Raw genomic sequence first — 27573 nt, 5'->3', positions numbered from 1 at the left:
GGCTAAACAATCCCAGCTCCCTCAGCCTCTCCTCATAGGGCTGTGCTCAAGGCCTCTCCCCAGCCTTGTTGCCCTTCTCTGGACAAGTTCAAGTGTCTCAATGTCCTTCTTAAACTGAGGGGCCCAGAACTGGACACAGGACTCAAGGTGTGGCCTAACCAATGCAGAGTACAGGGCCACAATGACCTCCCTGCTCCTGCTGGCCACACTATTCCTAATGCAGGCCAGGATGCCATTGGCCCTCTTGGCCACCTGGGCACACTTAATTGTGGTCTTTAAGAATGTTATGTATTTACTTCTCTACATTGAAACTTTTCCACCCCAGATTTCTCTCTCATAAGAAGATTTCTGCTTTAAACTACTACCAAACTTGGAAGGTGTCATTTGGGGGGGATTTAAAATTATTACAGTTTTTGAAATGCTGAAGAGACTGCTGGCTTGTCTGAAACCACATAGGAGAACTTGAACCTCTTCATGATATTAAATCAAGAAGGATTAAGTGATATCCTAATTTCAGTGGTACTACATTATGCATTTGAAATTTCTTAGCACTGTTAGTCATTGTGCTACCAAACACAAAAATGTTACCAAATTTGATTCAGAGATATGCAGTTCCAATATATAATAGTTTTTAAGCTTCCTGGAGTTGAAAATAGTTGTCTGTCCTCAAGTGTAGAGAGGGACCTGGGGGTGCTGGTCGATGGTAGGCTGAACATGAGCCTGCAGTGTGCCTAGGCAACCAAGAGTGCCAATGGCATCCTGGCCTGCATCAGGAACAGTGTGGCCAGCAGGAGCAGGGAGGTCACTCTGCCCCTGTACACTGCACTGGTTAGGCCACACCTCGAGTCCTGTGTCCAGTTCTGGGCCCCTCAGTTTAGGAAGGAGGTTGACTTGCTGGAACGAGTCCAGAGAAGGGCAACAAAGTTGATGAGGGGTTTGGAACACAGCCCTGTGAGGAGAGGCTGAGAGAGCTGGGGTTGCTTAGCCTGGAGAGGAGGAGACTCAGGGGTGACCTTATCACTCTCTACAACTACCTGAAGGGAGGTTGTAGACAGGCAGAGGTTCGTCTCTTCTCCCAGGCATTCAGCACCAGAACAAGAGGACACAGTCTCAGGCTGCGCCAGGGGAGGTTTAGGCTGGATGTTAGGAAGAAGTTCTATACAGAGAGAGTGATTGCCCATTGGGATGGGATGCCCGGGGCGGTGGTGGAGTCACCATCACTGGAGGTGTTTAGGAGGAGACTTGATGGGGTGCTTGATGCCATGGGTTATTTTATTAGGTGGGTTGGATTGGTTGATGGGTTGGGCGTGATGATCTTGAAGGTCTCTTCCAACCTGGTTCGGTTCGGTTCGGTTCTATTCTATTCTATTCTATTCTATTCTATTCTATTCTATTCTATTCTATTCTATTTACTTGAGTTCTAGAGACATGTTTTCTTGTTATTTAATGTGCTAGTTTGAAATAGGTTTATTGCATTTCTCTCCAAAGTTTTTTGGGGAGGGTGAGGGTGTTTGGGTTTGGGGTGGGTTTTTTTGTGATGGTTTTGGGGTTTTTTTTGTGGGTTTGTGTGGTTTTTTTTTGCTTGTTTGATTGGTTTTTGTTTGTTGGTTTGGTTTTTTGTTTGTTTGGATTTGTTTGTGGTTAGTTTGGTTTTTTCCTGTTGGCTTGGTTTGGGTTTGGTTTGCTGTTTTGGTTTTGTTTGGTTTGGGTTTTATGTTGTTGGGGTTTATTTTTTGTGGGTTTTTGGTTTTTTCCTCCAGAGATGTGTTAAACAACCTATACTCAAAATAAATTCCTGTAGTAAACAGAGAACAGACAGGCAGCTCCATTGCTCATGCTTTCAGTTACATTACTGTAGTCCTTCGCCCGTGGGTATTGTGTAATTGTTGTATAGCCTGAGCTCTGGTTTCCCTATTGCTAGCATTTTTAAGTCCAGGTAATCTTCATGACAGGAAAGTCTGCTCTCCACACTGCCACTGCTGCATGTTTCACCATGTGTTCTTGGTCTATATTGGGAACTTTGTTTACCTTACTAACTTCAAGATTCTTAGTGACTTCTCAGTACTGTAGAAGAATCTCTGCATGCCCTGTCTCAGTGGGTCATCAATTTTCAATGGATCATCAGGAGGCAAATGGTTCTCCTTTCATTTACTCTGATGCAGTAGAGTTCTGTTGTTTACAGTTTTCATGTTTTGCTTTTTAGCCACACAGGCTTTGTAAGTATTATTAGAACTTTATTTAGAATAAACCAAACCAGGTTGGAAGAGACCCTCAAGATCATCGCGTCCAACCCATCAACCAATCCAACCCACCCAAACAGCTAACCCATGGCACCAAGCACCCCATCAAGTCTCCTCCTGAACACCTCCAATGACGGCGACTCCACCACCTCCCCAGGCAGCCCATTCCAATGGGCAATCACTCTTTCTGTAGAGAACTTCTTCCTAACATCCAACCTGAACCTCCCCTGGCACAACCTGAGACTGTGTCCTCTTGTTTGGTACTGGCTGCCTGGGAGAAGAGATCATCATCCGCCTGTCTACAACCTCCCTTCAGGTAGTTGTAGAGAGTGATAAGGTCACCCCTGAGCCTCCTCTTCTCCAGGCTGAGCAACCCCAGCTCCCTCAGCCTCTCCTCATAGGGCTGTGTTCCAAACCCCTCACCAACTTTGTTGCTCTTCTCTGGACTCGTTCCAGCAAGTCAACCTCCTTCCTAAACTGAGGAGCATCCTTCCTAAACTGGTGTCTCTGTAGAGGTGGTGTACATGGAAAAACAGCCTCTGTTGAGTATGTCTTGGAAGCATACATTTCTATAAATCCAATGTAAGTAAAATATAAGCTTGAAAAGTGAGAGGATGTGCTACATGTATGTACATTTTTATCACTTAGATAGAATTCTAAGCGGCTTTTGCTGAGTATTTGTGGAACATCTCTGTGTGGTGGAGCTTCCTTCTTACAAAATCCACATTACAATCCAGAAATCAGATAGACTGTTCAGCTGTTTCATAGTTTCATTCAGGGCTGGAAGGGACCACACGGATCATCTAGTTCCAACCCCCCTGCCATGGGCAGGGACACCCCACACTAGATCAGCCTGGCCAGAGCCTCGTCCAGCCTGGGCTTAAACACCTCCAGGGACGGGGCCTCGACCACCTCCCTGGACAACCCATTCCAGGGTCTCATGGTGAAGAACCTCCTCCTCACATCTAGCCTGAATCTCCCCACCTCCAGCTTCATTCCATTCCCCCTAGTCCTATCACTACCTGAGATCCTGAGAAGTCCTTCCCCAGCCTTCCTGTAGGCCCCCTTCAGATCCTGGAAGGCCACAATTAGGTCACCTGGGAGCCTTCTCTTCTGCAGACTGAACAGCCCCAACTCCTTCAGTCTGTCCTCATAGGAGAGGTGCTCCAGCCCTCTGCTCATCGTTGTGGCCCTTCTCTGGACACGTTCCAGCACCTCCAGATCCCTCTTGTAATAGGGGCTCCAGAACTGGGCACAGTACTCCAGGTGGGCTCTCACCAGGGCTGAGTAGAGGGGGAGGATGTATACCTCACTGTTAGAGTAGATGCTTTCAATTCTGTAGTGTTATCTAAGCTTTCCTGAGCTTTTTTTGTGGAGCATGTAAAATTTGTAACTGGCTCCAGATCCTTCAGTTGTCATGCATGTAATCAGGTGTCACAAGCTAGATAGGATTAATCTAGCTGACAGAATGGTAGCATCCAAGTTGCCTATTTGCCGCATTCTTCATCCAGTTTGACCTAATTAGTGGAGGTGGATGGGTGGGTCGGGTTCACTGTGCCTCTGCCTCTACTTGATTCTTAGTTCTTTTGAAAGTTGCCCTTGGGCAATTTAAGCTATGCAGTAGCAGCAAGTTCTTGATTCAAATTAACATTCAAGCAGCTAGGGAGCAGTGGTATCATCCTTAGTTACATTTCACACAGTGCTCAATGATTCTTTACTCCGTGGATGTCTAAAGATAGTAATAGTTATTTGTTTTAAAATAATTTATTTAAATTGCCCTTTTTGGTTTTTTTTTTTAAAACCTTGCTTGGCCCCAGGAAACAGGATCCTTGCTGCAGTCAGCCAGTGTGTTAGGTCCTCTCCAGAGCTTGGTCCCTGCTTATAGTGGTTGCAGCTCCATGTTGTCGGACGCCTGTGCTTGTGTCCCTTTTGTTTTCATTCCTAATTACTGTGTTTGGTCGTCACTGATCATTTGACTAATCCAGCCTCACACTAATCCCTTTGACTTTCTCCATACCTAAAGCTATTCAGTGTGTGGCTTTGGGGCTTTCCCTTACCTTCTGCTCTTCTCTCCAGGAGCGATACAAGAAGTCTATAGGTCTTTTGGCACAGAGTGAGTGATTTTTTGCAGGTCAGCAGCCCTCCACATGCTGCCTCTGATCTGTCTGGCCTCTAGGCTTTATCAGGTGGCTGTGAAAAGCATAACTGACCCTAAATAGGAGACACAGGGAAGCATCCTATGGCATGCTCATGCTCTGCCCTAGTGATGACTGTTCATTTGAGCATGGATGTGCCTGTTCTGGGCCCCTCAGTTTAAGAAGGACATCGAAACACTTGAACGTGTCCAGAGAAGGGCAACAAGGCTGGGGAGAGGCCTTGAGCACAGCCCTGTGAGGAGAGGCTGAGGGAGCTGGGATTGTTTAGCCTGGAGAAGAGGAGGCTCAGGGGTGACCTCATTGCTCTCTACAACTACCTGAAGGGTGGTTGTAGCCAGGTGGGGGTTGGTCTTTTCTCTCAGGCAACCTGCACCAGAACATGGGGACACAGTCTCAAGCTGCGCCAGGGGAGGTTTAGACTCGAGGTGAGGAGAAAGTTCTTCACCGAGTGAGTTGTTCGTCACTGGAATGTGCTGCCCGGGGAGGTGGTGGAGTCACCATCCCTGGAGGCGTTCAAGAGGAGATTGGACGTGGCACTTGGTGCCATGGTCTAGGCATGGGGTCTGTGTTGATAGGTTGGACTCGATGATCCTCGAGGTAATTTCCAACCTTGGTTATACTGTGATACTGTGATATTACTGCATGGCCACAAACTCACAGATGAAATTCCCCTTGTTAATGTGTGCCCTGGTGATTTGACATGTAATGCCCATACGTTTGGTTTAAAATGGGTAGAAATTTGGCCTCCCAGTTGCCAGATTTATTTCACACTTTTTGATGTAACAAGCAGCTAAATTTAATGGATTTCTTAACTCCATGAAATACAAGATTCCTCTGCGTTTTCTTTCAGTGAAATGAAGATAGAAAGAGTGTCTGGGAAATGATGAGTGATGAGAGCAGAGCAAGGTCTGCCTGGGCTGACAGTGAGTAGTGTCCTTAGAATGTCTGCATTGCTAATGAGCATGCTGTCTTGAAAGGCCCATTGCTTCTTTTTTGACATTGCTCTGCTCTTAATTCTACATCACAGAAATAAAGGTGATAGAACATGTAAGCAAATGCCATTCTTGTGTTTGTTTAGATGGCATTGTGTCCAGTTCTGGGCTCCCCAGTTAAAGGGAGACAGGGAACTACTGGAGAGAGAATGATGGAAGGCCATGAGAATGATTAGGGGTCTGGAGCATCTCTCTTACAAGGAGAGGCTGAGAGACCTGGGGCTGTTTAGCCTGGAAAAGAGAAGAGTGAGAGGGGAGGTGACTTGATGGCGTGCTTGGTGCCATGGTTTAGTTGTTTAGGTGGGTTGGATTGGTTGATGGGTTGGATGCGATGATCTTGAAGGTCTCTTCCAACCTGGTCTGGTCTGGTCTGGTCTGGTCTGGTCTGGTCTATTCTATTCTATTCTATTCTATTCTATTCTATTCTATTCTATTCTATTCTATTCTATTCTATTCTATATATCTAAAGGGTGGAGGTCGTGAGGGTTGGGCTACTTTCAGTTGTGTCCAGTGATAGGACAAGGGGCAATAGGTACAAACTAGAACACAAGAAGTTTCTTTTTCACTTAAGGACAAACTTCTTTACTTTCAGGGTACTAGAGCCCTGGAGCAGGCTGCCCAGAGAGATTGTAGAGTTTCCTTCTTTGGAGACTTTCAAAACACTCCTGGACATGATCTTGTGCAACCTGCTCCAGGCGAAGCTGCTTTAGCAGGGGGGTTGGACTAGGTGATCTCCAGAGATCCATGCCTTCCAACCCCTGCCATTCTAAGATTCTGTGATTACATAACACATTTAGCCCAGATGCACAAAAGAAGTGATAAAGCCACACTCTAAGTTTTCCAAAGTTACGAGAGAAATTACTCAAACAGATCACATCATTGATTGCTCTCCACATGTGAAAACCATCTAGCAACATAGTAAATAATGTTTTGGAGGAGGAAGGAAAAATCAAAGGTGTAAGTCTTGAATATAGACAGCTGCATTCCTCAAAAATAATTTTCTAGAAAGGATTTTTGGGTTTTTTTTGTTTGGTTTGAGTCTTTGTTTTTCTCTTTTGTTTGTTTTGTTACAGAAAGCCTTCTTCACGTGCTCTTTTATTTCAACAAGTACAGAATGACTGAAGTACTTCAGCTTGTCGACTGTCAGGCTGTGTATATGTGGTATCACTTCTGAGTGAGGACCTCTGTATTTATAAACACTGATGAAAGTATTGATCACTTACAAAAGGAAGAGTGGGCATCAGTTACAACTTTTTCAGTCTAATACAGTGTTCAAAATATTTTTTCCCTGAGAATGCTGCTCTCTCTCTGACTGGGAAGTAAAATGCTGTGGACTGTAGGTTTCACTGTGGTCATCTCTCTACACTATCTTCATGTTGACATATTGCAGCTATATATGTCTGTAGTAAAAAGTAGTGTTTAAAGACTTTTCTTTGCTAAGTCAGTGGGTTTTTTTTCCAAGAAGAAACACTTAATATAGTTTGGGCTTGAGGTAAGTAGTCACTGGGTTTGTGCTTCTGACCTAAGGGTTATGAATGAAGATGCAGAAGGATTGTTTCAGAAGGGTGGTGACATAGCTATTCTTTAATACTTTACCAGAGTAGTTCATAACATTGGACACAATTAGTGTCCCTGGCCTGCATCAAGAACGGTGTGGCCAGCAGGATCAGGGAGGTCATTCTGCCCCTGTACACTGCACTGGTTAGGCCACACCTCGAGTACTGTGTCCAGTTCTGGGCCCCTCAGTTTAGGAAGGATGTTGACTTGCTGGAATGAGTCCAGAGAAGGGCAACAAAGTTGGTGAGGGGCTTGGAACACAAGCCCTATGAGGAGAGGCTGAGGGAGCTGGGGTTGCTCAGCCTGGAGAAGAGGAGACTCAGGGGTGACCTTATCACTCTCTACAACTACCTGAAGGGAGGTTGTAGACAGGCTGATGATGATCTCTTCTCCCAGGCAGCCAGTACCAGAACAAGAGGACACAGTCTCAGGCTGCGCCAGGGGAGGTTCAGGTTGGATGTTAGGAAGAAGTTCTATACAGAAAGAGTGATTGCCCATTGGAATGGGCTGCCCGGGGAGGTGGTGGAGTCGCCGTCACTGAAGGTGTTCAGGAGGAGACTTGATGGGGTGCTTGGTGCCATGGGTTAGCTGTTTGGGTGGGTTGGATTGGTTGATGGGTTGGACGCGATGATCTTGAAGGTCTCTTCCAACCTGGTTTGGTTTATTCTAATAAAGGTTTATTGTAATTTATTCTAGTGATATTGTGAAACTCAGATTCCACAGTTATTTACCGGTGAAATTGCTTTGGGCTGGTGCCAGCTTTAATCTCTTAAAAATCTTAAATTTGAAATAAATGTGTTGATGAATGTGGAAGCTAAAGACTCCAGTGCCCACTCCTGTAAGCTACTGAGTTCCTCAGTTTCTCAGATTGCCCGAAGAGATGATGTGGAAGGATATAAAACTGTCCTTTTCCAGTCCCTCAATACACAACTGTAATGATTCTCACAGTCTGGTAGTTTTGGAAGGTTATTTACAGACTAGTCAGATGGGTGTGTTTCTCAGAGGAGTCAATCCTACTGGGTAACAGTGGGCATGGGTGATGGGATAACTTTTTTGGTTTGGGTTTGTTGTGGTTTATTTTTTCCCTTTCTATCCCCTGCTGTGTTTCTATGAATTTGAACAGTGCTGCTTGCAAATGCACTGTGTGTCCTCAGAAAACCTTCCATGTTGTGTCATAAACTTAGGAGCTGTGCCTCTGGGGTAGCTCAGCCCCTTGAAAAGGTCAGAAGAAGGTGTGAAGAACATTGGGAGGCACAGAATAGCTGATTTGTTAGCAGTGCGTGTTGTACACTCTGCAAAGCTGAACATTAGTAACCTTACAGGCTTTTAACATTAATTGTTGTACAACAAATACTTGCAGTACTCAGTTCTGAAAATACTAACAGAAAAGCAGTTCAGTGTAGGAAAAAAGTGTTCAAGTTGATTGTCTCCATAATAAGGAATGGTCTGAGCTCCTACAGTAGCAGCCTTTGCACTGGTAGTCTGAGCCACTTCAAAAAGAGATGAGAGGGGAAAAAGAGGTTTCCATCTTGAAAATAAGGAAGAGCTGGACCCAGTTGCTGTGTCCTTTGAAGCACTGCTGTGAGGCAGCGCTGCTAGCTGAGTCATTCCTCATGCTCTCATGTTCAAGATAGTACTACCAAGATAGTAACTGACAGCTGGAAAATCAGCTTCTGTTCGTGGAAAACGCTGTTCTGTTTTCCTCAGAGACTTTATTCCAAGTTGTTAATGAAGGCCCTAGGTTTTTGCTTAACTCCAATAAACCTGTTTATTCTCCACTTTTAAAAATGTGTCTAGTGTGTGAATCAGTTCAGGTTAGGCTGAACAGTTTATAGCTTTCTTGGAAATAGGAGGTTCATGCAAGGTAATGTGTGTGCAGGCAGATTTCCAAGGGAACTTGAGTCTGGAAATCCCAACGATTGTATTACATATATCCTGCCAGGCTTGTCAGGTTGGCATAAGGGCTGATGGTCCTATAGGTTCTCAGAAGCAGCCTACTCTGACAAATGTCTGTGAGTAAACTGTGGTAAGGAACACAGAGTGGAGAAACAGCATGCTGTTCAAGGAATGCCTCTGATCAAGACACCAAGTCAGGAGAAAATGAATTTCCTCCCTTCTACTGTTCACTCCTGTCCTGAATGGTGTGTAATTTACATGGGTTCTTGTACTAAGAGCAGCAAAATAGGTGTCTTCAAAGCCTCAGATGGTGCAAAAACTTGCCATCTTGCTCAATAAGTTTGTGTTCTGCATTGCTGTTGTAGGTTAGGATGGTTATTCAGCTGGCTTCCCGCCTGGTGTCCCACGTCACTGCTTCACCTTAAAGAAGCTGAGGATAAAATGCTAAAATGTGAGTATTTGTATTTTACTAAGATGTGTAGATATAACTAGATTTTCTATAAATTTATGTTAGCTATAATCAAATCAATGAAATAAATAGGTTTAAAAGTATGTTTTTGTCGTTCCCTTATCTAAATATTTGATTGTAGGCTCTCTCCTCTGAAAGGAGCCCCTATTTAAAACAGTGATTACTGTAGACTAGGTATTTTTTCAGGCACATCTAGCAACATCTTTGTTGTTGCCTTTTTTTATTCCCCCTCCCCCCTCTTTCCTCAGGTATCACGAGGACATACAATAAACGATACGTGTATATATCTAAAGGAAATAAAATATGGACACTGACCTTCTCTCCAGACCTTTCACACAAAACTCCTCTTGTTCTGCTGCATGGGTTTGGAGGAGGTGTTGGACTGTGGGCTCTCAATCTTGAAGATCTCAGTGAGAACAGGACCGTTCATGCTTTTGACCTCTTGGGATTTGGACGTAGCAGTAGACCACAGTTTGACACTGACGCTCGGGAAGCCGAAAATCAGTTTGTGGAGTCCATAGAAGCATGGAGAAAGGAGATGGGGTTAGAAAAAATGATTTTACTGGGACACAACCTAGGTGGATTCCTGGCTGCTGCTTACTCATTAAAATACCCATCAAGGTATGTGACAACAAAGGATTGAAGGAATTCATTTTCTGTACTTGAATACTGATTTTAACATGTTTTATTTCATCAGGCTCTCTATAGATTCTACTAAGTAACTATCAATTTTCTTTAAGTCAGCACAGTCACTGAATTTTAAGACCAAACTGTTAATTTCATGCTTAGTTTCCCAGGTGAATAGAAATAAGTTGATGTGACAAACATGCTGTTCTGCGTACTTTTGTGTGCCTCCCTGGTTTTGTTCAGTTCCTCCTTGCCATATTGCAAGGTTGAAACGGCAAAGATCGTATTTTTGAGTGTGTGTTTTGTGACATCTCTGATTAAACATCGTTTCTGCCAAACTTCCTATTGTTATTGAGACTTCTGAACATAATTCCCCGAGGTAATTTATGCCTGTAGGGTAGCGGTCAGCACATGCCAGCATGATGATGTAAAAGTCAGTTTAGTGACTGATTTAAACTGTCTGTATTCCACTTCGTATTTTACTGCCAAACAACCCAGCTTCAGCTGTCCTACAGTGGGATTGCATCAGTGTTTTTTTGTGGTACATTGTGGCCATCAGCTAATCCATTTGTTTCCCCCTTAAACCAATTTTTATTCTCCTTTTTTAATTTACATGGTTATATAGCTCTGAGTCAGCTTAGGATCCCACCACCTGAGGTCATTCTGTATCCAAAAAAAAAGACATTGCTTTTGTTTTGATACACATAGTGGAGTGCTGTGAAAACCTGAAGGTCAGCTTTACTTTCCACATCATATGGCAGATTCTGTGCTACACAAAGCATACCTTATTCTTTTATATTCACAATATTTTTGCCTCCTATTTGGAGATTTTCCAAGTAAGTTCATGCACAATTTTTTTCCCCAAACACTTTGCCTTTTTCACTTCTGAGTGGATGAAGGCTGCCTCATGTGGGTGGGTCGCATATGAAAGTAGGTGTACATCTGAATCTGTTGCTGCAGTCAAGAAATGCAGTCCTCTGCTTGTAGGGATACAAACCTGGTATTCTTCTGAGCATAAAGCAAATCCTGGCTAACTGCTTTGTTTCCTGTAGGGATTATTTACAAGTCTCTTACCCCTTTTTCTGAAGTGTTCTTTTGGATGGGGATATTGTTTCTGCCCTCTGCTGATACACATCAAGAGTGGGTTTTTTTTTCCCCATGCCTCACTGTGCTTAAGTTTGGGTTAATTCATTTGAGGGTGTTTCGGTTTGCGCTCCCATATTAATGTTTCTCTGAAATTGAAGTAGCACCTCAAAATTAGCAAACTGACTGGTAGGGTCTTAAGACAGCATTGAATCAAGTGATAAATATAGCACAGCTTTCAACCAGATTATCTAACAATGCATTAGAAGCTTAAGGGATTCTGGATACATATTGTTAGGAAAGTAGATCTGTTTCTTCAAGCACAGATGAACAGTTCATTTACTATGTTGTACCAGCGTTGCTCATGGGACAGCTGAGGTTCCTAATCAAAAAGATGCCCAGTTAGAATATTCCTGGGTGGTGGTGGGTCATGGTTTTAAAATACTGCAACTACTTTTGGAATGACTCTCGTGGTCAACTTCCCATTAGCCTGGATTATGTTTTAGGCTTGATTACCAAAAAGATGAATGTCCAGTAGGAAAGAAAGTGTTGAGAAAGGAAACACAGGAAAAAAAACCCTTACTCTGTTTTTATTCATGTTTGCTGTGTTCTCTTTAGTGGCATGCTGCCCTGTTGCTTATGCTCATTTAGCCTCTAATCTCTCCTGCTTAGTTAAATTCTACTGGTGTAGTTAAATTCTACTCGTTCGTCTCTTACTATCGATGTTTGCTGCTGCGTGCAAATGGCTGAGCTGACAGCCAAGACACATCTTTGTGAGCTTAATCCTTTTCCACCCCTCATTTCAAGCACAGATTTTTTTTGTTTCCCAACTGATGATAGTCCAGAAATAGTCTTTGGAATCACTTCTCACATAGTTTTAGGGCAGTAAGAGCTCTGCTTTATTAAATATCTAATCTTGTGGCTTTGAAAGGGAATGAAGTCATGAAGAAGAAAGTCAAGATCATGAAGCTTGCATAGAAAATCACCTTAAGCATGCAAAACTGGAGTTAAGAGTAACTCTTTTTCTTCTTTTTTTTTTTCCCAGAAACTGACAGTATCTAGGGTCAATTAGAATAGGTGGACAATTCCAGTCTGCCAAAATGAAACAGATTTTTTTGCTTGAGGGGGACTCCCAGCAGGAAGCAGTTGGTAGCTGCATGTGCTGGAGACTCTGTACTGACATTTCCTGGAGTAATATATTTTATGAATTGTCTCTCTCATGTGTGTTTCATGAGCTAAACCAAATAAACTTAGAATATATCTGATAATTTTGCTCTGCCTCTCTCAGTTCAAATTTTACTATCAGAGCATGATTTTTCAGACAAATTGCATCTCTTACACTGGAGATCTTAAATGGCTTGGAAAAAAGATTTCTGGCAAGTTTACTTAAATGAAACAGGCGTAATTGTCTTCTTTTTATCCCAAATTAAAGTGCTCCTGCAAATAAAGTGGAGTGAGCATAGAGATTAGGCTGGTTTTAAAAGCAGAAACAAGATTGGCCTTTTTCTCCTATGTGTGTGACACTGGGGATCTGTTGAATGCTTTGTCACACGTGCTTCCAAGTTCATACATGTGACTAACTGCAATTCAGTCTTTCTTTAAGTAGCAATTGAAAACTGTTGATGAATCAGAAACTAGGCAATAAGCTACTTTGATAGAAGTGACTAAACCAGGTTTCATAGTCTACAGATAGCACATTTCCATGGTGCTCTAAGTAATGTGCTCTAAACCTCTGAACCTTTTCTGTCAACAGGGTAAAACATCTTATCTTAGTGGAGCCATGGGGTTTTCCAGAGAGGCCTGACAATGCTGAACATGAAAGACCAATTCCGATCTGGATCAAAGCACTAGGAGCTATATTGAGTCCATTTAATCCATTAGCTGGGCTGAGGATGGCAGGACCCTTTGGTGAGTTTTAGCTACTCTTAAATACCATTTGTTCTTGTTAAACATGGGGCAAATACACCATTCAGAAAAACTTTGTTGCAAGGCCCTATCACCCACTGAGAAAAGAGTTGGAGGAGAAAATGGAAGTGATTGAGGAAAGATGAACTCCTTGGGACGACAGGGCAAGCTCTCTTTCTATTAGAAATAGTTTCATAGTTTCATTCAGGGTTGGAAGGGACCACAAGGATCATCTAGTTCCAACCCCCCTGCCATGGGCAGGGACACCCCACACTAGATCAGGCTGGACAGAGCCTCATCCAGCCTGCTCTTAAACACCCCCAGGGACGGGGCCTCGACCACCTCCCTGGACAACCCATTCCAGGGTCTCACCACTCTCATGGTGAAGAACCTCCTCCTCACATCTAGCCTGAATCTCCCCACCTCCAGCTTCATTCCATTCCCCCTAGTCCTATCACTACCTGAGATCCTGAGAAGTCCTTCCCCAGCCTTCCTGTAGGCCCCCTTCAGATACTGGAAGGCCACAATTAGGTCACCTCGGAGCCTTCTCTTCTGCAGACTGAACAGCCCCAACTCCTTCAGTCTGTCCTCATAGGAGAGGTGCTCCAGCCCTCTGATCATCCTTGTGGTCCTTCTCTGGACACATTCCAGCACCTCCACATCCCTCTTGTAATAGGGGCTCCAGAACTGGACACAGTAATCCAGGTGGGGTCTCACCAGGGCTGAGTAGAGGGGGAGGATCACCTCCCTCGACCTGCTAGCCACACTTCTCCTGATGCAGCCCAGGATCTGATTGGCTTTGTGGGCTGCAAGTGCACATTGAGAGCTCATGTTGAGCTTTTTGTCCACCAGCACCCCCAAGTCTCTCTCCTCAGGGCTACTTTCCATCCAGTCACTGCCCAGCCTGGATTTGTGCCTGGGATTGCCTCGACCCAGATGCAGGACCCTGCCCTTGCTCTTATTGAACTTCATGAGGTTGGCTTGTGCCCACCTCTCCAGCCTGTCAAGGTCCCTCTGGATGGCCTCCCTTCCCTCCAGCGTGTCTGCTGCACCACACAGCTTGGTGTCATCAGCAAACTTGCTGAGGGTGCACTCAATGCCACTGTCCATGTCACTCACAAAGATGTTGAACAAGACAGTTTATAGCAAGCTACATTATATTATTGTAGGCTACAGTAGTGAGTCAGATGATGCAGAAGCCTGACAGAGGCACAAATGTGAAAAGGTTTTTGGTTGTTGGTTTTTTTCTTTCTAGTTGCCTCTGGTCACAAGCTTTAATTCATCTCTGCTTCTCTGACTGAGTTAGCTGTGGTTTCTTTGTGTGTGGGGGAGAACTGAACTTTCTCTCATCACCACACCTTCCAACTGCAGTTTGATGGTCAAACAGGATTTCCAAATTTGCTTAATCATAGAATGAATCAAGTTGGAAAAGACCTCAAAGATCATCAAGTCCAACCTGTCCCCCAAGACCTCATGACTACTAAACCAATCCACCAAGTGCCACATCCAATCCCCTCTTGAACACCTCCAGGGATGATGACTCCACCACCTCCCTGAGCAGCACATTCCAACAGCTAACAACTCTCTCTCTGAAGAACTTTCTCCTCACCTCGAGCCTAAACTTCCCCTGGCACAGCTTGAGACTGTGTCCTCTGATGCTACAAGGTTGTCTCTCATAAACTCATTTACCTTTGGCCTATGTTTGGAGACATGAAATTAAAACTGGATTCTTTCCATTACCCATTTTCTTACTACTCTAACAAATTTTGTGGGTCTCATTCAGGTCCTGCATCAGAGTGGCAGTCTGTCATTTCCATTTCTACATTTCTTCCACGGTACTGATGAGATGTTAGATAAACGCCATGTACCCTAGTGCTGGGAGAAGGGATGTGAGAAGGGTGTGCTCAAATCTTAAATTCCTCATATGTGTCCCTTCCCTTTGGCCACAGCAGCCCCATGCAGAGCTATAGGCTGGGGTCAGTGTGGCTGGAGAGCTCCCAAACAGAGAGGGACCTGGGAGTGCTGATTGACAGCTGCCTAAACATGAGCCAGCAGTGTGCCCAGGTGGCCAAGATGGCCAATGGCATCCTGGCCTGCATTAGGAATAGTGTGGCCAGCAGGAGCAGGGAAGTCATTGTGCCCTGTACTCTGCATTGGTTAGGCCACACCTTGAGTCCTGTGTCCAGTTCTGGGCCCCTCAGTTTAAGAAGGACATTGAGCCACTTGAACGTGTCCAGAGAAGGGCAACAAGGCTGGGGAGAGGCCTTGAGCACAGCCCTGTGAGGAGAGGCTGAGGGAGCTGGGGTTGTTTAGCCTGGAGAAGAGGAGGCTCAGGGGTGACCTCATTGCTGTCTACAACTACCTGGAAGGTGGTTGTAGCCAGGTGGGGGTTGGTCTCTTCTCCCAGGCAACCAGCACCAGAACAAGAGGACACAGTCTCAAGCTGCGCCAGGGGAAGTTTAGGGTCGAGGTGAGGAGAAAGTTCTTCACCGAGAGAGTCATTCGTCATTGGAATGTGCTGCCCAGGGAGGTGGTGGAGTCACCGTCCCTGGAGGTGTTCAAGAGGGGATTGGATGTGACACTTGGTGCCATGGTCTAACCATGAGCTCTGTGGTGACAGGTTGGACTCGATGATCCTCGAGGTCTCTTCAAACCTTAGTGATACTGTGAGACTGTGATACTTGTCTATCACTGTACTACAGGAGTATGTGGTGCAGAGGCTTAGATAAAGATATCCTGCAGGCCACTCACAAGTTACTCACCTCTTCATCACCTTTAGTAATCATTCTGAAGATAAACTACTGACATTTCTAGGTTTTTGGTTACATGTAAATCACCTTCTGTTTCTGAATGCCTTTTGCAAAATAGGTGTATTTTTCGTGTCCTGGTCCATTTGATTCTTTGCTGGGGTGTGACAACATTATCATTTCAGACAAGCAAGAGGTTTTGTACAAACTGTTTTTTGTTTTTAGGTAAAATGGTAATTCATTTAGCAGCAACCTGAAGCATACTGAGTGATAAGCACTGATTGAATGCCTTTTATCCAATAACAAATGCTTGCCTAAATCAGTCCTTGTGAAAGAATTCAAAGCTGAAGCTGTCTGCCTTAGCAAGTGAGCACAGTCAAAACCGTGCTTCAGAAATAGACCCTGCCTTGGCAAGATATCCCCAGCCTACCCTTGGTTGTAGGTTACTGTGGAACATGAGGGAGGCATGGAGCCCAGAGATAATCTTTGAGTGCTTTCCAGTTAATTGGTTTGCATGTTATCCTTCACTTAACTGGAGCCATCACCCAGGAAGCTTGTAGTAGAGGGGTTTCAGTGCTTAGATTGGATTTGTGATTTTCATTCCTAGAGCTGAATGCCTAAAAACTCCTCAGGTCAACAGTAATGTCACTGTGACCAAGCCCTTTTGTGGAACTCAGAGTCTTCAGTGCTAGTATTTCTTCTAGCATTTCCATAGACAGTATGGAAAACATCAGCCAGAGAATGGAGAGAGTCTTCAATAAACATCACAGGAATGAACACGCAGGATTTCATTCCAAATTGGTTCCAAAGTGCCTTGACTCCTTATTCTGCCCTGTAAATTGTCGTGGAAGTAGAACAGTTTTGTGATTGAACTCACCACAGACACCACCTTTTATCAAAACAGAAAGTCAATTCTAAAACTTGGGAACTTTCAGTCCCCAAGTTATTGGTAATGGTGGTGCTGTGGCCTCTGTACTGATGGCAGAATTGGTCTCTTTCTTCCAGGTATTGTTATTTCATCTTGGCTGTATTGTTTGTGTTGGCACAAACAAACAAAGAAACAACCAAAACCCCACCAAAAAAGACAGATGTCCAGCAATTGAGCTCACCATAGAGAAAATAGAAGCAGCAGAGCAAACTTTGCAAAATGTGAATTGTTTCAGGACTTAAATGGCTGATTCATAAGGGAATTCTTTTCTCTTGCACTGTATTAGCTTTCTGAATTGATTTAAAGCATATGTAAGGGGCGTGTTGCAATAGTCTAATCTTAGTTTACAAAAGCATAGATCACTGTGATAAGGGGCATATAACTAGCACCAGGCCTTTGGCCAGTGACAGGAGGAAAAGAAGTGACATCATCATAATTGCACAGATTAACAACAGTCTCAGTAGACAGTAAACCCAAGCGGTAGACAGTGAGCCTTTCTCCTCAAGGATGACTGACATTCTTAGGTTGATTAGCCTTTTTGAGGCTCTTGTCCCAGAGATCCGTCTGCTCATCAGACTTAAAGAAGTGATCACTTCCTTAAAGAAGTGATCCAGAATAGGATTTTAGCTTTAGAAACCTGAACTGGCCTGTGAGGGGATCTGCTTCTCTACTTTGCTTGTTAGGACATGGGGACCAAAGCTTTCCAAGGTTACATCTCTTGATTTATACTAGTTCTTGGGTCTTAGTCTCAAGTTGAGATTTCTGCACCGGTTTTTCGTCATAGGCTTCTTTCATCTAGGCAGTAGTTAGATGAACTAGCTTCAGAAGAACACTTACATAAAAGGAGAACACAGATGAAAAAATAAAGCCCTGCTTTTTCAACAGTTCATCTGGTTCTCAAAGATAGAATGCTTTGACCTACCCACAGCTGTCAGAGCAAGGAGAAAGACTGTTTCAGTATTGTGTGAGACTGAAATGACAGCAAATGACAGCCGGGTTCTGCACATTGGCCACAACAACCCCATGCAGTGTTACAGGCTGGGGTCAGAGTGGCTGGAGAGCAGCCAGGCAGAGAGGGACCTGGGGGTACTGGTTGATGGTAGGCTGAACATGAGCCTGCAGTGTGCCCAGGCAGCCAAGAGGGGCAATGGCATCCTGGCCTGCATCAGGAAGAGTGTGGCCAGCAGGAGCAGGGAGGTCATTCTGCCCCTGTACACTGCACTGGTTAGGCCACACCTCGAGTCCTGTGTCCAGTTCTGGGCCCCTCAGTTTAGGAAGGAGGTTGACTTGCTGGAACGAGTCCAGAGAAGGGCAACAAAGTTGGGGAGGGGTTTGGAACACAAGCCCTATGAGGAGAGGCTGAGGGAGCTGGGGTTGCTGAGCCTGGAGAGGAGGAGACTCAGGGGTGACCTTATTGCTCTCTACAACTACCTGAAGGGAGGTTGTAGACAGGCTGATGATGGTCTCTTCTCCCAGGCAGCCAGTACCAGAACAAGAGGACACAGTCTCAGGCTGCACCAGGGGAGGTTCAGGTTGGATGTTAGGAAGAAGTTCTCTACAGAAAGAGTGATTGCCCATTGGAATGGGCTGCCCGGGGAGGTGGTGGAGTCGCCGTCATTGAAGGTGTTCAGGAGGAGACTTGATGGGGTGCTTGGTGCCATGGGTTAGCTGTTTGGGTGGGTTGGATTGGTTGATGGGTTGGACACGATGATCTTGAAGGTCTCTTCCAACCTGGTTTGGTTTATTCTAATAAAGGTTTATTCTAATAAAATATCCCTCTTCAAAAGGACAATTCTGCTCGGCCCTGTTGCTGGTTCCCATTGTGTATTTCTTCTGCAACTTCAGTAGCCCCTCTCAAACATTCCCTGTATGTACTTAGCAGAGATTGAATTGCCCTTTCCTCATGCAACATAAAATCCTTCATTCCAGTTCGGTGTGATGCCATCATGTTTTCTAAATACAAGCAAGTGATGAAACTACACGTTGGTTTAGAAGTCATCAAGCTTAGCCGTGAGGTTCAAAGGTACATGGTTAAAGGGTTGTAATAGGAAATGTTAGGCAATCTGATGAAGTTGTATAAATTCCTCCTCTAATGAATCTTTCTGTGTTAACAGGATTAAGCCTTGTTCAGCGTTTGAGACCAGATTTCAAGCGAAAATACTCATCAATGTTTGATGATAACACTGTGGCTGAATATATCTATCACTGCAATGTGCAGTCACCCAGGTTAGTGTGGGCTTCCCAGTGCATGTTTTGGAGTCTGTCAGGCTGTCTTTCATTTACTGAGTGCCTGCTACTCCAGTGAATGACTCTGGCAACAGTGTGCATACTTTTGTTTGTTTGGGGTCAGTTTTGTTTTGGTGGTGGGCTTTTTTGGGGGGTTTTGTTTGTTTGTTGTTTTGTGTGTGTGTGTGTGTGTGTGAAAGGTACCATTTATTGTATTAATATAAGAGGGGGAAGAAAAAAACAACCACAAAAGAGGCATTGCACTTCTTCTGCATTCCAGAAACTAATAAACGTAAAAGTTATCCTACTGCTGTATTTCTCCTAAACTACCTATGTGTTAATAATCATAGAATCATAGAGTCAGTAAGGTTGGAAAAGACTTCAAAGATCATCAAGTCCAGCCTGTCACCCCACACCTCATGACTACTAAACCATGGCACCAAGTGCCACATCCAATCCCCTCTTGAGCACCTCCAGGTTTGGTGACTCCACCACCTCCCTGGGCAGCACATTCCAATGGCTAACAACTCTCTTTGTGAAGAGCTTTCTCCTCACCTCGAGGCTGAACTTCCCCTGGCACAGCTTGAGACTGTGTCCTCTTATTCTGGTGCTGGTTGCCTGGGAGAACTGATCAACCCCTTCCTGGCTACAACCACCCTTCAGGTAGTTGTAAAGAGCAATAAGGTCTCCCCTGAGCCTCCTTTCTCCAGGCTAAACAATCTCAGCTCCCTCAGCCTCTCCTCGTAGGGCTTGTGCTCGAGATCTCTCCCCAGCATCATTGCCCTTCTCTGGACATGTTCAAGAGTCTCAATGTCCTTCTTAAACTGAGGGGCCCAGAACTGGACACAGCACTCAAGGTGTGGTCTAACCAGTGCTGAGTATAGGGGCACAATGACTTCCCTGCTCCTGCTGGCCACACTGTTCTGATGCAGGCCAGGATGCCATAATGAGACAGTTTGGGTATTAATTTTTAATAGAAATATTGTTACAGTAGTTTAATTTGTAAATAATGGCTTTAAAAACTTTAAAAATAAGGAATTTCATCGTTTTAATGTTACCACTCAGTAGTGTGAAAACATAGAATCCTTCCATTGAAGATTACACACAAACCTTGAAAACTTAATCATACAGAAATCTCAGCCTTGTTTACTGTTGCGTTCTGTTACCAAAAGGCACAGATACTCCAGAGTGGGGTACTGGTTGATGGTAGGCTGAACATGAGCCTGCAGTGTGCCCAGGCAGCCAAGAGGGCCAGTGGCATCCTGGCCTGCATCAGGAACAGTGTGGCCAGCAGGAGCAGGGAGGTCATTCTGCCCCTGTACACTGCACTGGTTAGGCCACAGCTCGAGTACTGTGTCCAGTTCTGGGCCCCTCAGTTTAGGAAGGAGGTTGACTTGCTGGAACGAGTCCAGAGAAGAGCAACAAAGTTGGTGAGGGGTTTGGAACACAGCCCTATGAGGAGAGGCTGAGGGAGCTGGGGTTGCTTAGCCTGGAGAGGAGGAGACTCAGGGGTGACCTTATTGCTCTCTACAACTACCTGAAGGGAGGTTGCAGACAGGCAGATGTTGGTCTCATCTCCCAGGCAGCCAGCACCAGAACAAGAGGACACAGTCTCAGGCTGCGCCAGGGGAGGTTTAGGTTGGATGTTAGGAAGAAGTTCTATACAGAGTGTGATTGCCCATTGGAATGGGCTGCCTGGGGAGGTGGTGGAGTCACCATCATTGGAGGTGTTCAGGAGGAGGCTTGATGGGGTGCTTGGTGCCATGGGTTAGTTGTTTAGGTGGGTTGGATTGGTTGATGGGTTGGACGTGATGATCTTGAAGGTCTCTTCCAACCTGGTCTATTCTATTCTATTCTATTCTATTCTATTCTATTCTATTCTATTCTATTCTATTCTATTCTATTCTATTCTATTCTATTCTTTTCTATTCTTTTCTATTCTATTCAGTTTAGAGAAAAATGCACATCCTATGGAACTTTTAACTGTTTTTTGCACTTTTGCATGACTTGAAGTGGTGAAACAGCATTCAAGAACATGACCATCCCTTACGGGTGGGCGAAAAGACCAATGCTGCAACGGATTCCGCAGATGGCTGAAGACATTCCTATCACTGTGGTCTATGGAGCACGTTCCTGTATAGATGGTAATTCTGGCAGCACTATCCAGTCTCTGAGACCAAATTCCTATGTGAAGACAATCGTAAGTTGACTTTTAAAGCAGCCATTTTTTATCTTTTTTTCTATGGATTTGTTTAACTTGTGTCTGTGCTTGGGTTTTTTCATACCAGCCATGGAAATGCTAACCCTTCTGATTTAAAGCCTGAAGGTATAACTTGATTTCTATAGAGACAGTGGGAGAACACAAGTGTTACATCACAGAAAACCTAGACAAAAAGAGTATTGAGTTCCCAGAGTAAGACAGAAACACTGTAGGAATAGCATAGCATAGCAAAGCATAGCATAGAATAGAATAGAATTAATCAGGTTGGAAGAGACCTTTGAGATCATCGAGTCCAGCCTATCATCCAACACTCTTTGAGTAAGGTCGTTTTCCTGCTCTACAAAGTACTTTCCTGTACATAGTATCATAGTATCATTCAGGGTTGGAAGGGACCACAAGGATCATCTAGTTCCAACCCCCCTGCCATGGGCAGGGACACCCCACACTAGATCAGGCTGGACAGAGCCTCATCCAGCCTGCTCTTAAACACCCCCAGGGACGAGGCCTCGACCACCTCCCTGGACAACCCATCCCAGGGTTTCACCACTCTCATGGTGAAAAACCTCCTCCTCACATCCAGCCTGAATCTCCCCACCTCCAGCTTCATCCCATTCCCCCTAGTCCTATCACTACCTGAGATCCTGAGAAGTCCTTCCCCAGCCTTCCTGTAGGCCCCCTTCAGATACTGGATGGCCACAATGAGGTCACCTTGGAGCCTTCTCTTCTGCAGACTGAACAGCCCCAACTCCTTCAGTCTGTCCTCATAGGAGAGGTGCTCCAGCCCTCTGATCATCCTTAATACATGAAGGTTTTGTGGTCCTTGGTAAGTATCTGGAGTTTTGTCTGTGTTTTTATGGGGCTGAGAGAAGGTTCAGTTCTCCCCACACACACAAAGAAACCACGACTAACTCAGTCAGAAAAGCAGAGATGAATTAAAGCTATATTTACAAGCAGGATGAAATGCAGATGATTACATACACAATATACAGTATTAACAGTATGTACAGAAATATACAGCAAAGAATGTAATGCAGAACAAAACTCCTTCCTCCAGCCAGGAGGGTCCCCCATACCCCCTCTCTCCCCCCACCTCCCTTTTTTTCCTAAAAAGGGTTAGAGAGAGAGACAAAGGTAATTATTAAGGAGAAAATTCTGTTAGCTCAAAGTGTATGCAAGAATTACTCTGATCTGTTAGTTCAAGGTTAACTCCGACCAGCAGCTGTTGCTCAGAGAGGGACAGAAACAGACAGGCTGAAAAGACAGAGCAGACTGAAACTGAGACTCAAACTGAACTGAAACTTAAAGTTGCATTTTACCTATCTACCAATGAAATTCATTCAGAATATCTTTGTTTTCAAATATTCAGCCAGAGTGTTCCAGCAACTGTCCCTTTCTTAAAGGCACAGCCTAAAAAGCTCACAGTTTTAAACCACAGCAGTCCTAATACCTGCATATAAGTATGACATAGTAAGCAGACTCTCATAAAGTGCTCTAACCTGGCTGTGTGAGGCTTTTGTTTCTCCCACAAGAGAATGGTTTGAACCTGGTCCTTAGGTTCTTGTTAGTACCTTCTAAGTCAGTAAAAGATATGTAGTGTTGTCTTCCTAATACATCTGGCTTAGCATTGTGGCATTATCATTTAAAATGAGTGTGGACCTTGATGTGAATGTGCACACTGAATTTTTTTACTGATTTCTATAAAACCAATTGAATTTAAAAGTATTCTTCATCCACTGTCAAATCAGTCAGCTGTGGTAAGTGAATATTCATATAGTTACAATGCTATGAGGTGATAAAATGTTTGAACATACCAGCTGACTTCTTACTGATGCCTGGCTCTGCCTGGACAGAAGTATGCAATGTGTCCTGCTGATTGTTTACTATGAAAAGTCATTCAGATAATGTTTTATGATCTTCATATAGATATCAGAGCTGGAACTCAGAGAAGAGACGTTGAACTATGTACATGTGCTAAAGAGCACAAATACATCTATGAAGTGTTGACATGGAGACCAAAACTGTTACTTAACAGCTTAACCAGAGAGAAAGTTGTAACAAAGTCAGTGTTAAGAAGTGTACAATATATTGCTGGGATTACAAGAGGGATGTGGAGGTGCTGGAAGGTGTCCAGAGAAGGGCCACAAGGATGATCAGAGGGCTGGAGCACCTCTCCTATGAGGACAGACTGAAGGAGTTGGGGCTGTTCAGTCTGCAGAAGAGAAGGCTCCCAGGTGACCTCATTGTGGCCTTCCAGGATCTGAAGGGGGCCTACAGGAAGGCTGGGGAAGGACTGCTCAGGATATCAGGTAGTGATAGGACTAGGGGGAATGGAATGAAGCTGGAGGTGGGGAGATTCAGGCTAGATGTGAGGAGGAGGTTCTTCACCATGAGAGTGGTGAAACCCTGGAATGGGTTGTCCAGGGAGGTGGTCGAGGCCCTGTCCCTGGAGGTGTTTAAGCCCAGGCTGGATGAGGCTCTGTCCAGCCTGATCTAGTGGGGTGTCCCTGCCCATGGCAGGGGGGTTGGAACTAGATGATCCTTGTGGTCCCTTCCAACCCTGAATGAAACTATGATACCATGATACATACCATTCAGGCAGGTTTTTCTACTTGGTCAGTAATGGGACGGAGATTGGAGTCAATACAGCTGACCAATATGATTGAGTATTGTTCCTTTATTGTTCCAGTATTGTAGGACTATAGTGTGAGTAGAGCACAGTAAAATAAAGTAAGAAGAAGAACAGGAGACAGGAAAGGCAGAAGTGCACATCAAGGGAACTTCTACAACTTACATAAACTCAGAGAGCATCATTGGCATAGCTTCATTGGTTCCCTATGAGTGACCACACGTCACACTATTATAGATTATTGGTCCAACTACTAAAGACACGTGAGATTTGTTAATGCAGGTGCATGTCCTGTTGTCCCAAGATAACTTTCTGTGTTCATAGCTACCAGTCTCCTGTTTTAGTTACATGCTGCAGGCACAGCACTGATTTGCTACACTGCTAGCTGGCTCTGCACTTATGCTGAGCATGGCCTACTACCATGTCAGGCTCTAAGCCTACACTGCCAGATTGCTCACACTGCTCATCGCTGGCATTGCCACAGGTCAGTGGCTTTTAGAAGGGGCTGTGGAAAACATTATTGTATTCCAAATTAAGGTTTTTTCCAGCCAAATGAAGATTCCAAAAGGTAAATTAGAGTGGGAAAAATTGTAGAGACATTGAAAAGACAATAGGAGGGAAAGGGTTATCATGAGGCTGATACCTGGACTGGCAGTGCATCCTTGGTGAAATGCACAGAGCTTCTGGGGGTTTATTATGTGTGTTTATTTCTGATTTATTGTTTTACTTAGAGTTTGTGGTAGATTTTAGCACAGTAACATATCTGTACAATATTGGCTTCAATTAGGAAGTTTAAGTGAGTGTTTTAATGGAAGAGTAGATTAATCTTGGACTGATTATAAAATGGAAATAAAATAGGTCAAATCCCTTTGCTATGCATGATGGTGTGACCCTCTGTGGGGTTTTCCCCCTATATTTTGTATCATTTGGATTTTCCTTGTCCCTGCTTAATGCAGTTATTGTTAATTGTGAGAGTTGAAATCTGCTTCCACAAGTCACAGTATCACAGTATAACTAAGGTTGGAAGAGACCTCGAGGATCATGGAGTCCAACTTATAAACACAGACCCCATGACTAGACCATGGCACCAAGTGCCACGTCCAATCTCCTTTTGAACACCTCCAGGGATGGTGACTCCACCACCTCCCTGGGCAGCCCATTCCAATGATGAACAACTCTCTCTGTGAAGAACTTTCTCCTCACCTCAAGTCTAAACCTCCCCTGGAGCTGCTTGAGACTGTGTCCCCTTGTTCTGGGGCTGGTTGCCTGGGAGAAGAGACCAACCCCCTCCCATCTACAGCCACCTTTCAGGTAGTTGTAGAGGGCAATGAGGTCTCCCCTGAGCCTTCTCTTCTCCAGGCTAAGTCTGGAAAATCCACACCAGTTCAAGCTTCTGAGTTCTTAATCATTTGTCCTAGTGCCTTCTTTAGTCTCTTCCATATCTTTTTTTTATAGTAAGAGAACACAAGTTCTTTGAAACACTTGCAGAACTAAACAGCAGCCTGGCAGAATTACTTGAGTGGTGATGGAAATTAATCAGAATATGCTGTGTAAAGCATATTCTCAGTTTGTTTTGCAGTGACTTGTTTCAGTGGCCTTTCTTTTTCAACAAGGTGTGCAACTGAATAAATAGCAGGTTCACCCTCTTTTTTCCCATGGTAGCAAAGGTCCTTCAACATGTGAAACAAGCTTGGTTTTCCTTATAATTAGTGTCCTTTTTAGACTGTATGATACCACCTCCTGGCAGCAGTTCACAGTATCACAGTATCACAGTATCGCTTAGGTTGGAAAGGACCTCGAGGATCATCGAGTCCAACCTATCAACACAGACCCCGTGCCTAGACCATGGCACCAAGTGCCACGTCCAATCTGCCCTTGAATGCCTCCAGGGTCGATGACTCAACCACCTCCCTGGGCAACCCGTTCCAATGACGAATGACTCGCTCGGTGAAGACCTTCCTCCTCACCTCGAGTCTAAACCTCCCCTGGTGCAGCTTGAGACTGTGTCCCCTTGTTCTGGTGCTGGTTGCCTGGGAGAAGAGGCCAACCCCTTCCTGGCTACAATCACCTTCCAGGTAGTTGTAGAGAGCAATTAGGTCACCCCTGAGCCTCCTCTTCTCCAGGCTAAACAACCCCAGCTCCCTCAGCCTCTCCTCACAGGGCTGTGCTCAAGGCCTCTCCCCAGCCTTGTTGCCCTTCTCTGGACACGTTCAAGTGTCTCGATGTCCTTCTTAAACTGAGGGGCCCAGAACTGGACACAGGACTCAAGGTGTGGCCTAACCAAAGCAGAGTACAGGGGCACTATGACCTCCCTGCTCCTGCTGGCCACACTATTCCCGATGCAGGCCAGGATGCTATTGGCCCTCCTGGGCACACTGTTGGCTCATATTCAGGTGGCTGTCGATCAGCACCCCCAGGTCCCTCTCTGTTTGGGAGCTCTCCAGCCACTCCGACCCCAGCCTGTAGCTCTGCATGGGATTGCCGTAGCCAAAGTGCAGCACTCGGCACTTGGACTTGTTGAATGCCATCCCATTGGACTCTGCCCATCTGTCCAGTCGGTCGAGGTCCCTCTGCAGAGCCTTTCTACCCTCTAACTGACTAACATCTGCTCCTAACTTGGTGTCATCTGCAAACTTGCTGATGACTGACTCTACCCCTTCATCCAGATCATCGATGAATATGTTGAAGAGTGCTAACTGCATTAACACAGGGTGGCTGCAAGAGTTCCACTTTAAAATGTAGCAATGTATCAAGCAGGTGGTGTGTATAAGTTTAGTTCTTTGCATGTCCCTTTGCTTGTTTGTTAAGCTCTTATGAGTTTGACCTGTTTGTTCACCTTTTCCCCTAGGCTATCCTTGGTGCAGGTCATTATGTGTATGCTGATCAACCTGAAGACTTCAATCAGAAAGTGAAAGACACCTGTGATTCTGTGGACTGACTGACTTCTGTCCTTTAGGAAGTTACAGGCTAGATAGCATTCATAGCAATACTATTTGGGAAATCACTAAAAAATGTGGAGCTAATGGAACAGGCTCTGTTTGCACACTGTTTCTTCTAAGAAGCCATTTGCACACTTAAATCACTTAGTGCCTTATTGGGGGGTGGGGGGGGGGGTCGTGGAGTTGGGGGGTTATAGGGAGATTTGAAACAAATTTTGTACAGTTTTGTTTGAGATTGGTCTTTAGATGATTGGTTTGTCACAGATGAAATTGCATATAGCTTTTTAAACTGGAACTTTCTTCAAAATGTAATTCAATTTTGCACATGTTGAACTTCTAAAGATGTTGAATTCCCCTCTTAACAGAGAGAACTCTGTTGGTAGGCCGTATAAAATGCAGTTTGGTCTCATGAGTGTAAGCATACATATTTTTGTAGCTGATGTTTCACAGCAAGAATATGAAATTGCTCATACATTTTTATTTTTGGAATCCAGAACTCCATATCCAACATTTTAAGAGGGTTTCTCTTTTGGTTTTTTGGTCTTTTTTTTTTTCAATTGGAGTGGTAGCAGCTTATGAAGCTGATTTTAGGAGAGAGAGAGAGAGAGAGAGAGAGAGAGAGAGAGAGAGACAGGGCCAAAATAGTGAGCAGTGTCCATCAGTAAAATGTGTGTTATCTTGTAAGGAATCTGGGCTCAGTATTAGGAAATCTCTCTTCCTTCTCTTGGATTTTATCTTCATTTATCTCAAGGATCTTTTTTCCAACTGTGCAACGTTTACAGAAGGCTCAGTTTGTAAGAGTTTATGATGTCACCAGCACACATGCTCCTATAAATATTTTAAGATGTAGATTTCAGTGATTTAAAATACAGAAGATGGCTTGTTAGTTACTCCATCTGTTTTTAACACTTTACTGCAAGATACATTACTAGGCTAAACCTAACAATGGTAGGTAAGTGGA

The 27573-nt window shown here is 44.5% G+C and overlaps 1 protein-coding gene across 5 annotated transcripts in view; it reads left to right on the top strand.

Annotated features, from left to right (window-relative positions):
* Positions 1–26775, top strand: part of ABHD5 (abhydrolase domain containing 5, lysophosphatidic acid acyltransferase) — a 37608-nt gene extending 10833 nt beyond the window's left edge. For 3 of the 5 annotated variants that reach the window (XM_068152938.1, XM_068152941.1, XM_068152940.1), the window contains exons 2-7: positions 9207–9292; positions 9559–9931; positions 12774–12928; positions 18715–18826; positions 20840–21026; positions 26522–26775. In XM_068152938.1, the coding sequence (XP_068009039.1) occupies positions 9207–9292; positions 9559–9931; positions 12774–12928; positions 18715–18826; positions 20840–21026; positions 26522–26611 (1003 nt within the window). In that variant the 3' untranslated portion in view covers positions 26612–26775. Of the gene's footprint in view, positions 1–5248; positions 5320–8997; positions 9087–9206; positions 9293–9558; positions 9932–12773; positions 12929–18714; positions 18827–20839; positions 21027–26521 lie in introns of those variants that run through there. The other 2 variants (XM_068152942.1, XM_068152939.1) reach the window with 2 other exon arrangements.
* Positions 26776–27573: the final 798 nt, after the last annotated feature.

The sequence above is a fragment of the Melanerpes formicivorus genome, unplaced genomic scaffold (assembly GCF_026170545.1).
Source record: "Melanerpes formicivorus ecotype bairdi unplaced genomic scaffold, bMelFor1.0.p_v2 SCAF_24, whole genome shotgun sequence".
Taxonomy (NCBI): Eukaryota; Metazoa; Chordata; class Aves; order Piciformes; family Picidae; genus Melanerpes; species Melanerpes formicivorus.
The sequence above is the reverse complement of the archived record's forward strand: the minus strand, read 5'-3'. Positions and strand labels throughout refer to the sequence as shown.